Raw genomic sequence first — 15,576 nt, 5'->3', positions numbered from 1 at the left:
CCCCAAACTGGGACCCCGACCAGGACCCCCCAACTGGGATCCCCCAACTGGGACCCCCGAACTGGGACCCCGACCAGGACCCCTGAACTGGGACCCCCGAACTGGGATCCCCCAACTGGGATCCCCGAACTGGGACCCCGACCAGGACCCCTGAACTGGGACCCCCCAACTGGGACCCCCGAACTGGGACCCCGACCAGGACCCCCCAACTGGGACCCCCGAACTGGGACCCCGAACTGGGACTCCCAACCGGGACCCCCGAACTGGGACCCCGACCAGGACCCCTGAACTGGGACCCCCCAACTGGGACCCCCCAGCTGGGACCCCCAAACTGGGACCCCGACCAGGACCCCCCAACTGGGATCCCCCAACTGGGACCCCCGAACTGGGACCCCGACCAGGACCTCTGAACTGGGACCCCCGAACTGGGACCCCCCAACTGGGACCCCCGAACTGAGACCCCGACCAGGACCCCTGAACTGGGACCCCCGAACTGGGATCCCCCAACTGGGACCCCCGAACTGGGACCCCGACCAGGACCCCTGAACTGGGACCCCCGAACTGGGACCCCCAAACTGGGACCCTGACAAGGACCCCCAAACTGGGACCCCTGAACTGGGACCCCCCAACTGGGACGGCCAAACTGAGACCCCGACCAGGACCCCTGAACTGGGATCCCCCAACCGGGACACCCGAACTGGGACCCCGACCGGGACCCCTGAACTGGGACCCCCGAACTGGGACCCCCCAACTGGGACCCCCGAACTGAGACCCCGACCAGGACCCCTGAACTGGGACCCCCCAACTGGGATCCCCCAACTGGGACCCCCGAACTGGGACCCCGACCAGGACCCCCCAACTGGGATCCCCCAACTGGGATCCCCAAAGTGGGACCCCTAAACTGGGACCCCCAAACTGGGATCACCAGGAGGGACAGGGACCCCGAACCAGGACCCTGAACTGGGACCCCCGAACCGGGACCCCCAAACTGGGACCCCCAAACTGGGACCCCCAAACCGGGACCCCAAACCGGGACCCCCAAACTTGGATCCTCAAACTGGGACCCCCGAACCGGGACCCCCAACTGGGACCCCCCAACTGGGACCCCAACTGGGACCCCCAAAGTGGGACCCCTAAACCGGGACCCCCAAACTGGGATCACCAGGAGGGACAGGGACCCCGAACCAGGACCCTGAACTGGGACCCCCGAACTGGGACCCCAAACCAGGACCCCAAACCAGGACCCACAAACTTGGATCTTCAAACTGGGACCCCAACCGGGACCCCCAGGAGGGACAGGGACCCCCAAACTGGGACCCCCAAACCGGGACCCCCTGGAGGGACTGGGACCCCAAACTGGGACCCCAAACCGGGACCCCAACCGGGACCCCCAGGAGGGACAAGGACCCCGAACTGGGACCCCAAACCGAGACCCCCAGGAGGGACAGGGACCCCCAACCGGGACCCCAAACTGGGACCCTGAACTGAGACCCCTGAAGTGTGACCCGCAAACTGGGACCCGCAAACCGGGATCCCCTGGAGGGACTGGGATCCCCAAACTGGGATCCCCAAACTGGGATCACCAGGAGGGACTGGGACCCTGAACTGGGACCCCCGAAGTGGGACCCCTAAACCGGGACCCCCAAACTGGGATCACCAGGAGGGACAGGGACCCCCAAACCAGGACCCGAACCGGGATCCCCAAACTGGGACCCCCAAACTGGGATCACCAGGAGGGACAGGGAGCCCCAAACTAGGACCCCCAAACTGGGATCACCAGGAGGGACAGGGACCCCAAACTGGGGTCACCAGGAGGGGGATAGGACACGGGGCGGGGGGGATGACAGGACTTGGGGGTCCCTGGGGGGTGACAGTGAGGGGGACAGGACCTGGGGGTCCCCGGGGGAGTGATGGGGAAGGGGACAGGACCTGGGGGGTGACAGTGAGGGGGACAGGACCTGGGAGTCCCTTGGGGGGGATGATGGAGAAGGGGACAGGACCTGGGGGGTGACAGTGAGGGGGACAGGACCTGGGAGTCCCTGGGGGGGATGATGGAGAAGGGGACAGGACCTGGGGGGTGACAGTGAGGGGGACAGGACCTGGGAGTCCCTGGGGGGTGATGGGGAAGGGCTCAGGACCTGGGGGTCCCCAGGGGGATGATGGTGAAGGGGACAGAACCTGGGGGGTGACAGTGAGGGGGACAGGACCTGGGAGTCCATGGGGGGGGGTGATGGAGAAGGGGACAGGACCTGGGGGTCCCTGGGGGGTGATGGGGAAGGGGACAGGACCTGGGGGTCCCCAGGGGGATGATGGTGAAGGGGACAGGACCTGGGGGGTGACAGTGAGGGGGACAGGACCTGGGGGTCCCCGGGGGGTGATGGGGAAGGGCTCAGGACCTGGGGGTCCCCAGGGGGGTGATGGTGAAGGGGACAGAACCTGGGGGGTGACAGTGAGGGGGACAGGACCTGGGGGTCCCGAGGGGGTGATGGGGAAGATCACCCCCTCACCCACCCCCCATTTTCCCCCCCCAGCATCAAGCGGAGCAACTGCTACATGGTGTGGGGGGGCGAGTTCGCCAGCACGGGGCAGCAGGCGCGCGTGAGCCACACGGACCTGGTCATCGGCTGCCTGGTAGACCTGGCCACCGGGCTCATGACCTTCACCGCCAACGGCAAGGAGATCAACACCTTCTTCCAGGTGGGGTGACCTCCCTTTTGGGGGACTCTGGGGGGTCCTGTCCGCATCCCGGGGCTCCTGTCCCCATCCCGGGGGTCTCACCGGCTTTGTTTCTGAAGGTGGAACCCAACACCAAGCTTTTCCCAGCCGTCTTTGCCCTCCCCACCAGCCAGAACGTCATCCAGTTTGAGTTGGGCAAGCTCAAGGTGAGCGGGATTGCCCAAACGCCTGGGTCCCCCTGGGTGATGGGGGGGTCTGTGGGGAGACCGTGGGGTCATGGGGAGACAAACGGGGTCTATGGGGAGACAGTGGGGTGGGACAAGGGGATGCTGGAGCTCTAGAGGGGATAGAAGTCGTTGGGTCTGTTGGACTGAAGGGGAACTGGGGTCACTGGGGAGGTGGTGAAGGTCTGTGGAGGTCTTGGGGTCTCCAGGATGGACCAAGGAGAACATGGAGCCCTGGGGGTGGTTGGGATCTGTGGGAGGGTCTTGGGGTCTATGAGATGGATCAAGGAGAACCTGGAGCCCTGAGGGTGGTTGGGATCTGTGGGAGGGTCTTGGGGTCTATGAGATGGATCAAGGAGAACCTGGAGCCCTGAGGGTGGTTGGGATCTGTGGGAGGGTCTTGGGGTCTATGAGATGGATCAAGGAGAACCTGGAGCCCTGGGGGTGGTTGGGATCTGTGGGAGGGTCTTGGGGTCTATGAGATGGATCAAGGAGAACCTGGAGCCCTGGGGGTGGTTGGGATCTGTGGGAGGGTCTTGGGGTCTATGAGATGGATCAAGGAGAACCTGGAGCTCTGGGGGTGGTTGGGGGTCTGAGGGGGGTCCTTGGGGTCTACAGAGTTGATCAAGGAGAGCTCAGGCTCCTGGGGGTGGTTGGGGGTCTGTGGGGGTTCTTGGGGTCTACAGGGATGACCGAAGAGAGCTCAGGCTCCTGGGGATGCTGGGGTCTCTTTGGGTCAGTAGGGTTGACCAAGGAGAAGCTGGGGGTCTCAGTAGGGTTGACCAAGGAGAAACTGGGGGTCTCTTTGGGTCAGTAGGGTTGACCAAGGGGAAGCTGGAGGTCTCTTTGGGTCAGTAGGGTTGACCAAGGAGAAGCTGGGGGTCTCAGTAGGATTGACCAAGGAGAAGCTGGGGATCTCAATAGGGTTGACCAAGGAGAAGCTGGGGGCCTCTTTGGGTCAGTAGGGTTGACCAAGGAGAAGCTGGGGATCTCAATAGGGTTGACCAAGGAGAAGCTGGGGGTCTCTTTGGGTCAGTAGGGTTGACCAAGGAGAAGCTGGGGGTCTCTTTGGGTCGGTAGGGTTGACCAAGGAGAAGCTGGGGGTCTCTTTGGGTCAGTAGGGTTGACCAAGGGGAAGCTGGGGGTCTCAGTAGGGTTGACCAAGGAGAAGCTGGGGGTCTCAGTAGGGTTGACCAAGGAGAAGCTGGGGGCCTCTTTGGGTCAATAGGGTTGACCAAGGGGAAGCTGGGGGTCTCAGTAGGATTGACCAAGGAGAAGCTGGGGGTCTCTTTGGGTCAGTAGGGTTGACCAAGGGGAAGCTGGGGGTCTCAGTAGGGTTGACCAAGGAGAAGCTGGGGGTCTCAGTAGGGTTGACCAAGGAGAAGCTGGGGGCCTCTTTGGGTCAATAGGGTTGACCAAGGGGAAGCTGGGGGTCTCAGTAGGATTGACCAAGGAGAAGCTGGGGATCTCAATAGGGTTGACCAAGGAGAAGCTGGGGGCCTCTTTGGGTCAGTAGGGTTGACCAAGGAGAAGCTGGGGATCTCAATAGGGTTGACCAAGGAGAAGCTGGGGGTCTCTTTGGGTCAGTAGGGTTGACCAAGGAGAAGCTGGGGGTCTCTTTGGGTCGGTAGGGTTGACCAAGGAGAAGCTGGGGGTCTCTTTGGGTCAGTAGGGTTGACCAAGGGGAAGCTGGGGGTCTCAGTAGGGTTGACCAAGGAGAAGCTGGGGGTCTCAGTAGGGTTGACCAAGGAGAAGCTGGGGGCCTCTTTGGGTCAGTAGGGTTGACCAAGGGGAAGCTGGGGGTCTCAGTAGGGTTGACCAAGGAGAAGCTGGGGGTCTCAGTAGGATTGACCAAGGAGAAGCTGGGGATCTCAATAGGGTTGACCAAGGGGAAGCTGGGGATCTCAATAGGGTTGACCAAGGAGAAGCTGGGGATCTCAATAGGGTTGACCAAGGAGAAGCTGGGGGCCTCTTTGGGTCAGTAGGGTTGACCAAGGGGAAGCTGGGGGTCTCAGTAGGGCTGACCAAGGGGAAGCTGGGGGTCTAAATAGGGTTGACCAAGGAGAAGCTGGGGATCTCAATAGGGTTGACCAAGGGGAAGCTGGGGGTCTCTTTGGGTCAATAGGGTTGACCAAGGGGAAGCTGGGGGTCTCAGTAGGGTTGACCAAGGAGAAGCTGGGGATCTCAATAGGGTTTACCAAGGAGAAGCTGGAGGTCTCTTTGGGTCAGTAGGGTTTACCAAGGAGAAGCTGGGGGTCTCTTTGGGTCAGTAGGGTTGACCAAGGAGAAGCTGGGGGTCTCAATAGGGTTGACCAAGGAGAAACTGGGGGTCTCTTTGGGTCAGTAGGGTTGACCAAGGGGAAGCTGGAGGTCTCTTTGGGTCAGTAGGGTTGACCAAGGAGAAGCTGGGGGTCTCAATAGGGTTGACCAAGGAGAAGCTGGGGATCTCAATAGGGTTGACCAAGGAGAAGCTGGGGGCCTCTTTGGGTCAGTAGGGTTGACCAAGGAGAAGCTGGGGGTCTCAATAGGGTTGACCAAGGAGAAACTGGGGGTCTCTTTGGGTCAGTAGGGTTGACCAAGGAGAAGCTGGGGGTCTCTTTGGGTCAGTAGGGTTGACCAAGGAGAAGCTGGGGGTCTCAGTAGGATTGACCAAGGAGAAGCTGGGGATCTCAATAGGGTTGACCAAGGAGAAGCTGGGGATCTCAATAGGGTTGACCAAGGAGAAGCTGGGGGCCTCTTTGGGTAAGTAGGGTTGACCAAGGAGAAGCTGGGGGTCTCAGTAGGATTGACCAAGGAGAAGCTGGGGATCTCAATAGGGTTGACCAAGGAGAAGCTGGGGATCTCAATAGGGTTGACCAAGGAGAAGCTGGGGATCTCAATAGGGTTGACCAAGGGGAAGCTGGGGGTCTCTTTGGGTCAGTAGGGTTGACCAAGGAGAAGCTGGGGGCCTCTTTGGGTAAGTAGGGTTGACCAAGGAGAAGCTGGGGGTCTCAGTAGGGTTGACCAAGGGGAAGCTGGGGGTCTCAATAGGGTTGACCAAGGAGAAGCTGGGGATCTCAATAGGGTTGACCAAGGGGAAGCTGGGGGTCTCTTTGGGTCAGTAGGGTTGACCAAGGAGAAGCTGGGGGTCTCAATAGGGTTGACCAAGGAGAACCCGGGGGTCTCCGGGGGGCAGCAGGTGTCCCGGCGCCTGTGTCCCCGTCTCACCCCGTGTCCCCCCAGAACATCATGCCCATCTCGGCCGCGATGTTCAGCAGCGAGCGGAAGAACCCGGAGCCGCAGTGCCCGCCGCGCTTGGCCATCCAGGCGCTGACGCCCGTCACCTGGAGCCGCATGCCCAACGAGTTCCTGGCCGTGGAGACCACGCGGCTGGGCGAGCGCCAGGGCTGGGGCGTCGAGTGCACCCAGCCCCTGGTCATGATGGCCCTGCACATCCCTGAGGAGAACAGGTGGGACCCCCGGGGACACTGGGGTGTGGTGTCCCCAGCGGTCACATCCCCAGGAGGGCTGGGTGTCCCATCCCCATCAGCACCCAGTCCCGTGTCCCCAAGGGTCCCATCCCCAGGAGGCCTTGGTGTCCCATGCCCATCAGCACCCAGTCCCGTGTCCCCAAGGGTCCCATCCCCAGGAGGCCTTGGTGTCCCATGCCCATCAGCACCCAGTCCCGTGTCCCCAAGCGTCCCACCCCCAGGAGGCCTTGGTGTCCCATGCCCATCAGCACCCAGTCCCGTGTCCCCAAGGGTCCCATCCCCAGGAGGCCTTGGTGTCCCATGCCCATCAGCACCCAGTCCCGTGTCCCCAAGGGTCCCAACCCCAGGAGGCCTTGGTGTCCCATCCCCGTCAGCACCCAGTCCCATGTCCCCAAGGGTCCCATCCCCAGGAGGCCTTGGTGTCCCATCCCCATCAGCACCCAGTCCCGTGTCCCCAAGCGTCCCACCCCCAGGAGGGCTGGGTGTCCCATGCCCATCAGCACCCAGTCCCGTGTCCCCAAGGGTCCCATCCCCAGGAGGCCTTGGTGTCCCATGCCCATCAGCACCCAGTCCCGTGTCCCCAGGGGTCCCATCCCCAGGAGGCCTGGGTGTCCCATGCCCATCAGCACCCAGTCCCGTGTCCCCAAGGGTCTCATCCCTGGGGGATGTTCATCCTGTGTCCCAAAGGGTCCTGGCTCCAGTAGATCCTTGTCCTATGTCTCCAAGGGTCCCATCTCCAGCAGACCACAGTCTTGTGTCCCCAAGGGTCCCCTCCACATCAGCTCCTGGTCCTGTGTCCCCAAGGGTCCCCTCCTCATCAGCTCCTTGTCCTATGTCCCCAAGGGTCCTGTCTCCAGTAGATCCTGGTCCTGTGTCCCCAAGGGTCCCATCCCTGGGAGATGTTCATCCTGTGTCCCCAAGAGTCCCTTCCTCATTAGCTCCTTGTCCTATGTCCCCAAGGGTCCCATCTCCAGCAGACCCTGGTCCTATGTCCCCAAGGGTCCCATCTCCAGCAGACCCTGGTCCTGTGTCCCCAAGGGTCCCCTCCCTATCAGCTCCTGGTCCTGTGTCCCCAAGGGTCCCATCCCCAGCAGACCTTGATGTCCTATCCCAGGGGAACTTGATGTCTCATCTCCAGCAGACCCTGGTCCTGTGTCCCCAAGGGTCCCCTCCCCATCACTTCTGGTCCTGTGTCCCCAAGGGTCCCCTCCCTGGGAGACATTCACCCCGCATCCCCAAGTTTCCCATTCTGAGCCCACCTCGCTCCCTCACTCCCACGCCCCCTCCCCATCATCCCCTTGTCCCCTTAGGTGCCTGGACATCCTGGAGCTGTCAGAGCGGCAGGACCTGCTCCGTTTCCAGTGGCACACGCTCAAGCTCTACTGCGCCGTGTGCGCTCTGGGCAACAACCGCGTGGCGCACGCGCTCTGCAGCCACGTGGACCAGGCTCAGCTCCTCTACGCCATGGAGAGCGCTGAGCTACCGGGGCCGCTCCGGGCCGGCTACTACGACCTCCTGCTGGCCATGCACCTGGACGCCGCGCAGCGCGCCCGCGCCTCCATGAGCACCGAGTTCATCATCCCCATGACCGACGCCACCAAGGCCATCACGCTCTTCCCGGACGGCGGCCGCGCTCCGGGACCCCCCGGCGTGGGGCCGAGCGCTTGCTTGAGACCCCAACCCCATTTCGCCGAGCCTTGTTTCATCCTGGCCGACGGCGCCGGGCGGGCGCCGCTAAGCCCCGGGATCCCCTTGGGGACTCTGGGGACCAGGGCCATCAGGATGCTGGCGGAGGCGGTGGCCGGGGGGGGTCCCCACACGCGGGACCCCGTGGGGGGCAGCGTGGAGTTCCAGTTGGTGCCGGTGCTCAAGTTGGTGTCGGCGCTGTTGGCCGTGGGGGCGCTGGGCGACGCCGACGTGCGGCGCGTCCTGAGGATGATCGAGCCCAGGCTGTTTGGGGACACGCGCAGGGACGCCCCGGAGCACGAGGAGGAGGAGGAAGAGGAGGAGGAGGCGAGGAGGAAGGCTATCGAGGCCGGGGAGATGGAGGAGGAGGAGGAGGAGAAGGAGAGGAAGGAGGAGGAGGAGGAGGAAGCGCTGGAGGAGGGGCTGCTGCGTATGAAGCTGCCTGAGTCGGTCAAGCTGGAGGTGAGGGGGCTGTCCCCAGGGTGACAGCCCAGCGTGGTCTGTGTCACCTCCCCAGGGTGACAGCCCAGCGTGGTCTGTGTCCCCTCCCCAGGGTGACAGCCCAGCGTGGTCTGTGTCACCTCCCCAGGGTGACAGCCCAGGGTGGTCTGTGTCCCCTCCCCAGGGTGACAGCCCAGGGTGGTCTGTGTCCCCTCCCCAGGGTGACAGCCCAGGGTGGTCTGTGTCACCCCCCAGGGTTCCTGACAGCCCAGGGTGGTCTGTGTCACCCCCCCAGGGTCCCTGTCCCCAGGGTGATGGTCCCTGTGTCCCCTCCCTGGGCTGCCTGTCCCCATGTCCCCTCCCTGGGACATTGTCCCCATGTCCCTTCCCCAGGGTCCCTGTCCCCAGGGTCATGGTCCCTGTGTCCCCTCCCTGGGCTGCCTGTCCCCATGTCCCCTCCCTGGGACATTGTCCCCATGTCCCTTCCCCAGGGTCCCTGTCCCCAGGGTCATGGTCCCTGTGTCCCCTCCCTGGGCTGCCTGTCCCCATGTCCCCTCCCTTCAGTACCTGTCCCTGGGGAACCTGTCCCCTCCCCTTGGTTCCTGTCCCCATGTCCCCTCCCTGGGCACCTTGTCCCCATGTCCCCTCCCCTCAGTACCTGTCCCCATGTCCCCTCCTTAGCCACCCCATCCTCCCCTGCACCCACCCTCCCCATCCCCACCCCCACGGACTCCCCAATCCCCCTCAAGCCGCCCAGCTGCCATCGTCCCCTGATGTCCCCATGTCCCCCCTTGTGTCCCCATGTCCCCGCAGATGTGCAACCTGCTGCAGTACCTGTCCCCATGTCCCCTCCCTGGGCACCTTGTCCCCATGTCCCCTCCCCTCAGTACCTGTCCCCATATACCCTCCCTGGGCACCTTGTCCCCATGTCCCCTCCCCTCAGTACCTGTCCCCATGTCCCCTCCCTGGGCACCTTGTCCCCATGTCCCCTCCCCTCAGTACCTGTCCCCATGTCCCCTCCCTGGGCACCTTGTCCCCATGTCCCCTCCCCTCAGTACCTGTCCCCGTGTCCCCTCCCTGGGCACCTTGTCCCCATGTCCCCTCCCCTCAGTACCTGTCCCCATATACCCTCCCTGGGCACCTTGTCCCCATGTCCCCTCCCCTCAGTACCTGTCCCCATGTCCCCTCCCTGGGCACCTTGTCCCCATGTCCCCTCCCCTCAGTACCTGTCCCCGTGTCCCCTCCCTGGGGACCTTGTCCCCATGTCCCCTCCCCTCAGTACCTGTCCCCATGTCCCCTCCCTGGGCACCTTGTCCCCATGTCCCCTCCCCTCAGTACCTGTCCCCATATACCCTCCCTGGGCACCTTGTCCCCATGTCCCCTCCCCTCAGTACCTGTCCCCATGTCCCCTCCCTGGGCACCTTGTCCCCATGTCCCCTCCCCTCAGTACCTGTCCCCGTGTCCCCTCCCTGGGGACCTTGTCCCCATGTCCCCTCCCCTCAGTACCTGTCCCCATGTCCCCTCCCTGGGCACCTTGTCCCCATGTCCCCTCCCCTCAGTACCTGTCCCCGTGTCCCCTCCCTGGGCACCTTGTCCCCATGTCCCCTCCCCTCAGTACCTGTCCCCATGTACCCTCCCTGGGCACCTTGTCCCCATGTCCCCTCCCCTCAGTACCTGTCCCCGTGTCCCCTCCCTGGGCACCTTGTCCCCATGTCCCCTCCCCTCAGTACCTGTCCCCGTGTCCCCTCCCTGGGCACCTTGTCCCCATGTCCCCTCCCCTCAGTACCTGTCCCCGTGTCCCCTCCCTGGGCACCTTGTCCCCATGTCCCCTCCCCTCAGTACCTGTCCCCGTGTCCCCTCCCTGGGCACCTTGTCCCCATGTCCCCTCCCCTCAGTACCTGTCCCCATGTCCCCTCCCTGTGTACCTGTCCCCATGTCCCCTCCCTTCAGTACCTGTCCCTGGGGACCCTGTCCCCTCCCCTTGGTTCCTGTCCCCATGTCCTCTCCCTGGGCACCTTGTCCCCATGTCCCCTCCCCTCAGTACCTGTCCCCATGTCCCCTCCTTAGCCACCCCATCCTCCCCTGCACCCACCATCCCCATCCCCACCCCCACGGACTCCCCAATCCCCCTCAAGCCGCCCAGCTGCCATCGTCCCCTGATGTCCCCATGTCCCCCCTTGTGTCCCCGTGTCCCCGCAGATGTGCAACCTGCTGCAGTACCTGTCCCCATGTCCCCTCCCCTTGGTTCCTGTCCCCATGTCCCCTCCCTGGGCACCTTGTCCCCATGTCCCCTCCCCTCAGTACCTGTCCCCATGTCCCCTCCCTGGGCACCTTGTCCCCATGTCCCCTCCCCTCAGTACCTGTCCCCGTGTCCCCTCCCTGGGCACCTTGTCCCCATGTCCCCTCCCCTCAGTACCTGTCCCCATATACCCTCCCTGGGCACCTTGTCCCCATGTCCCCTCCCCTCAGTACCTGTCCCCGTGTCCCCTCCCTGGGCACCTTGTCCCCATGTCCCCTCCCCTCAGTACCTGTCCCCATGTCCCCTCCCTGGGCACCTTGTCCCCATGTCCCCTCCCCTCAGTACCTGTCCCCATGTACCCTCCCTGGGCACCTTGTCCCCATGTCCCCTCCCCTCAGTACCTGTCCCCATATACCCTCCCTGGGCACCTTGTCCCCATGTCCCCTCCCCTCAGTACCTGTCCCCATGTCCCCTCCCTGGGCACCTTGTCCCCATGTCCCCTCCCCTCAGTACCTGTCCCCATGTCCCCTCCCTGGGCACCTTGTCCCCATGTCCCCTCCCCTCAGTACCTGTCCCCATGTACCCTCCCTGGGCACCTTGTCCCCATGTCCCCTCCCCTCAGTACCTGTCCCCATGTCCCCTCCCTGGGCACCTTGTCCCCATGTCCCCTCCCCTCAGTACCTGTCCCCATGTCCCCTCCCTGGGCACCTTGTCCCCATGTCCCCTCCCCTCAGTACCTGTCCCCATGTCCCCTCCCTGTGTACCTGTCCCCATGTCCCCTCCCTTCAGTACCTGTCCCTGGGGACCCTGTCCCCTCCCCTTGGTTCCTGTCCCCATGTCCTCTCCCTGGGCACCTTGTCCCCATGTCCCCTCCCCTCAGTACCTGTCCCCATATACCCTCCCTGGGCACCTTGTCCCCATGTCCCCTCCCCTCAGTACCTGTCCCCGTGTCCCCTCCTTAGCCACCCCATCCTCCCCTGCACCCACCATCCCCATCCCCACCCCCACGGACTCCCCAATCCCCCTCAAGCCGCCCAGCTGCCATCGTCCCCTGATGTCCCCATGTCCCCCCTTGTGTCCCCGTGTCCCCGCAGATGTGCAACCTGCTGCAGTACCTGTCCCCATGTCCCCTCCCCTTGGTTCCTGTCCCCATGTCCCCTCCCTGGGCACCTTGTCCCCATGTCCCCTCCCCTCAGTACCTGTCCCCATGTCCCCTCCCTGGGCACCTTGTCCCCATGTCCCCTCCCCTCAGTACCTGTCCCCGTGTCCCCTCCCTGGGCACCTTGTCCCCATGTCCCCTCCCCTCAGTACCTGTCCCCATATACCCTCCCTGGGCACCTTGTCCCCATGTCCCCTCCCCTCAGTACCTGTCCCCATGTCCCCTCCCTGGGCACCTTGTCCCCATGTCCCCTCCCCTCAGTACCTGTCCCCGTGTCCCCTCCCTGGGCACCTTGTCCCCATGTCCCCTCCCCTCAGTACCTGTCCCCATGTCCCCTCCCTGGGCACCTTGTCCCCATGTCCCCTCCCCTCAGTACCTGTCCCCATGTACCCTCCCTGGGCACCTTGTCCCCATGTCCCCTCCCCTCAGTACCTGTCCCCATGTCCCCTCCCTGGGCACCTTGTCCCCATGTCCCCTCCCCTCAGTACCTGTCCCCGTGTCCCCTCCCTGGGCACCTTGTCCCCATGTCCCCTCCCCTCAGTACCTGTCCCCATGTCCCCTCCCTGGGCACCTTGTCCCCATGTCCCCTCCCCTCAGTACCTGTCCCCATGTCCCCTCCCTGGGCACCTTGTCCCCATGTCCCCTCCCCTCAGTACCTGTCCCCATGTCCCCTCCCTGGGCACCTTGTCCCCATGTCCCCTCCCCTCAGTACCTGTCCCCATGTCCCCTCCCTGGGCACCTTGTCCCCATGTCCCCTCCCCTCAGTACCCGTCCCCATGTCCCCTCCTTAGCCACCCCATCCTCCCCTGCACCCACCATCCCCATCCCCACCCCCACGGACTCCCCAATCCCCCTCAAGCCGCCCAGCTGCCATCATCCCCTGATGTCCCCATGTCCCCCCTTGTGTCCCCGTGTCCCCGCAGATGTGCAACCTGCTGCAGTACTTCTGCGAGCGGGAGCTGCAGCACCGCGTGGAGGCCATCGTGGCGTTCTCGGAGCGGCACGTGGAGCGGCTCCAGCGCGACCAGCGGCGCCGCTACGCCCAGCTCATGCGCGCCATGACCATGTCGGCCGCCGAGACCGCCCGGCGCACCCGCGAGTTCCGCTCGCCCCCCCAGGAGCAGGTGACACCGTGGGGACATCGTGGGGACATCCCGGGGACACCTCTGGGGACGCCCCTGGGGGCATCATGGGGACATCCCCAGGGATGCGCATGGGAAATGGGGACACGCATGGGGATGTGTGTGGGGACCTGGGGACATCGTGGGGACATCCCGGGGACACCTCTGGGGACGCCCCTGGGGGCATCATGGGGACATCCCCAGGGATGTGCATGGGAAATGGGGACATGCATGGGGATGTGCATGGGGATGTGTGGGGACCTGGGGACACCCCTGGGGACATCCCAGGGACATCCTGGGGACACCCATGGGGACATCCCGGGGGATACACATGGGAAACAGGGACACGCGTGGGGATGTGTGGGGACATAGGGACATCCTGGGGGACATCCTGGGGACACCTATGGGGACATCCCGGGGGACCTGTATGGGGACATGGGGACCTGTGTGTGGGGACATGGGGACCTTCATGGGGACATGGGGATGTGTGTGGGGACATGGGGAACTGTAGATGGACATGGGGACCTGTGTGTGGGGACATGGGGATGTGTGTGGGGACATGGGGACCTGCATGGGGACACAGGGAAGTGTGTGGGGACATGGGGATGTGTGTGGGGACATGGGGACCTGCATGGGGACACAGGGATATGTGTGGGGACATGGGGACCTGCATAGGGACACAGGGAAGTGTGTGGGGACATGGGGATGTGTGTGGGGACATGGGGACCTGCATGGGGACACAGGGATGTGTGTGGGGACATGGGGACCTGCATAGGGACACAGGGAAGTGTATGGGGACATGGGGATGTGTGTGGGGACATGGGGACCTGCATGGGGACACAGGGATGTGTGTGGGGACATGGGGACCTGCATGGGGACACAGGGATATGTGTGGGGACATGGGGACCTGCATAGGGACACAGGGAAGTGTGTGGGGACATGGGGATGTGTGTGGGGACATGGGGACCTGCATGGGGACACAGGGATGTGTGTGGGGACATGGGGACCTGCATGGGGACACAGGGAAGTGTGTGGGGACATGGGGACCTGCATGGGGACACAGGGAAGTGTGTGGGGACATGGGGATGTGTGTGGGGACATGGGGACCTGCATGGGGACACAGGGAAGTGTGTGGGGACATGGGGATGTGTGTGGGGACATGGGGACCTGCATGGGGACACAGGGATGTGTGTGGTGACATGGGGATGTGTGTGGGGACATGGGGACCTGCATAGGGACACAGGGATATGTGTGGGGACATGGGGACCTGCATGGGGACACAGGGATGTGTGTGGGGACATGGGGACCTGCATGGGGACACAGGGATGTGTGTGGGGACATGTGTGGGGACATGTGTGGGGACACAGGGACCTGCACAGGGACACGGGGACCTGTGGAGGGACACAGGGATGTGCGTGGGGACACGGGGACCTGTGCGGGGGGCAGCAGCGGGGCGCTGGCCGTGGGCCATGTCCCGCTGACCCTACTGTCCCCCCGTGTCCCCCCATGTCCCCTCGTGTCCCCTCATGTCCCCGTGTCCCCAGATCAACATGCTGCTGCAGTACAAGGGGGGCGCAGACGAGGAGGACTGTCCCGTCCCCGAGGACATTCGTGACGAGCTGCTGGACTTCCACAATGACCTGCTGGCCCATTGCGGTGAGTGCCACCCGGGGACACCCCCCCGGGGGACACGGGGACCCCCTGACCCCCCCACTGTGTGTGTGTCCCCCTCCCCAGGCATCGAGCTGGTGACCGAGGAGGAGGAGGAGGAGGAAGAGGCGTCGCTGCGGCAGCGGCTGCTGGGGCTGGTGCAGAAGGTGCTGGGGCTGCGCGGGACCCCCCCGGCACCCGAGGAGACCCCCCCCGAGGAGCCACCTGCACCCAGTGAGTGGGGACAGGGACAGGGGGGTGTCCCCAAGGTGCTGGGGTTGTGTGGCCCCCCCGAGGAGCCACCTGCACCCAGTGAGTGGGGACAGGGACAGGGGGGTGTCCCCAAGGTGCTGGGGTTGTGTGGCATCCCCGAGGAGCCACCTGCACCCAGTGAGTGGGGACAGGGACAGGTGGGGTGTCCCCAAGGTGCTGGGGTTGTGTGGCATCCCCGAGGAGCCACCCGCACCCAGTGAGTGGGGACAGGGACAGGGGGGTGTCCCCAAGGTGCTGGGGTTGTGTGGCCCCCCCGAGGAGCCACCTGCACCCAGTGAGTGGGGACAGGGACAGGTGGGGTGTCCCCAAGGTGCTGGGGTTGTGTGGCATCCCCGAGGAGCCACCTGCACCCAGTGAGTGGGGACAGGGACAGGTGGGGTGTCCCCAAGGTGCTGGGGTTGTGTGGCATCCCCGAGGAGCCACCTGCACCCAGTGAGTGGGGACAGGGACAGGTGGGGTGTCCCCAAGGTGCTGGGGTTGTGTGGCATCCCCGAGGAGCCACCTGCACCCAGTGAGTGGGGACAGGGACAGGGGGGTGTCCCCAAGGTGCTGGGGTTGTGTGGCCCCCCCGAGGAGCCACCTGCACCCAGTGAGTGGGGACAGGGACAGGGGGGTGTCCCCAAAGTGCTGGGGTTGT

The 15,576-nt window shown here is 64.4% G+C and overlaps 1 protein-coding gene and 1 pseudogene across 6 annotated transcripts in view; both read left to right on the top strand.

The window, feature by feature from the left end:
• RYR1 (ryanodine receptor 1) overlaps window positions 1-15,576 on the top strand; it is a 196,143-nt gene that overhangs the window by 68,382 nt on the left and 112,185 nt on the right. For all 6 annotated transcript variants that reach the window (XM_071800800.1, XM_071800799.1, XM_071800798.1 and 3 more), the window contains 7 exons: window positions 2,532-2,697; window positions 2,796-2,882; window positions 6,123-6,349; window positions 7,681-8,518; window positions 12,819-13,019; window positions 14,561-14,672; window positions 14,754-14,900. In XM_071800800.1, coding sequence (XP_071656901.1) covers window positions 2,532-2,697; window positions 2,796-2,882; window positions 6,123-6,349; window positions 7,681-8,518; window positions 12,819-13,019; window positions 14,561-14,672; window positions 14,754-14,900 — 1,778 coding nt within the window. The remainder of the gene's footprint in view (window positions 1-2,531; window positions 2,698-2,795; window positions 2,883-6,122; window positions 6,350-7,680; window positions 8,519-12,818; window positions 13,020-14,560; window positions 14,673-14,753; window positions 14,901-15,576) is intronic.
• Window positions 378-1,155, top strand: LOC136114058 (uncharacterized; annotated as a pseudogene).

The sequence above is a fragment of the Patagioenas fasciata genome, chromosome 33 (assembly GCF_037038585.1).
Source record: "Patagioenas fasciata isolate bPatFas1 chromosome 33, bPatFas1.hap1, whole genome shotgun sequence".
Taxonomy (NCBI): Eukaryota; Metazoa; Chordata; class Aves; order Columbiformes; family Columbidae; genus Patagioenas; species Patagioenas fasciata.
The sequence above is the reverse complement of the archived record's forward strand: the minus strand, read 5'-3'. Positions and strand labels throughout refer to the sequence as shown.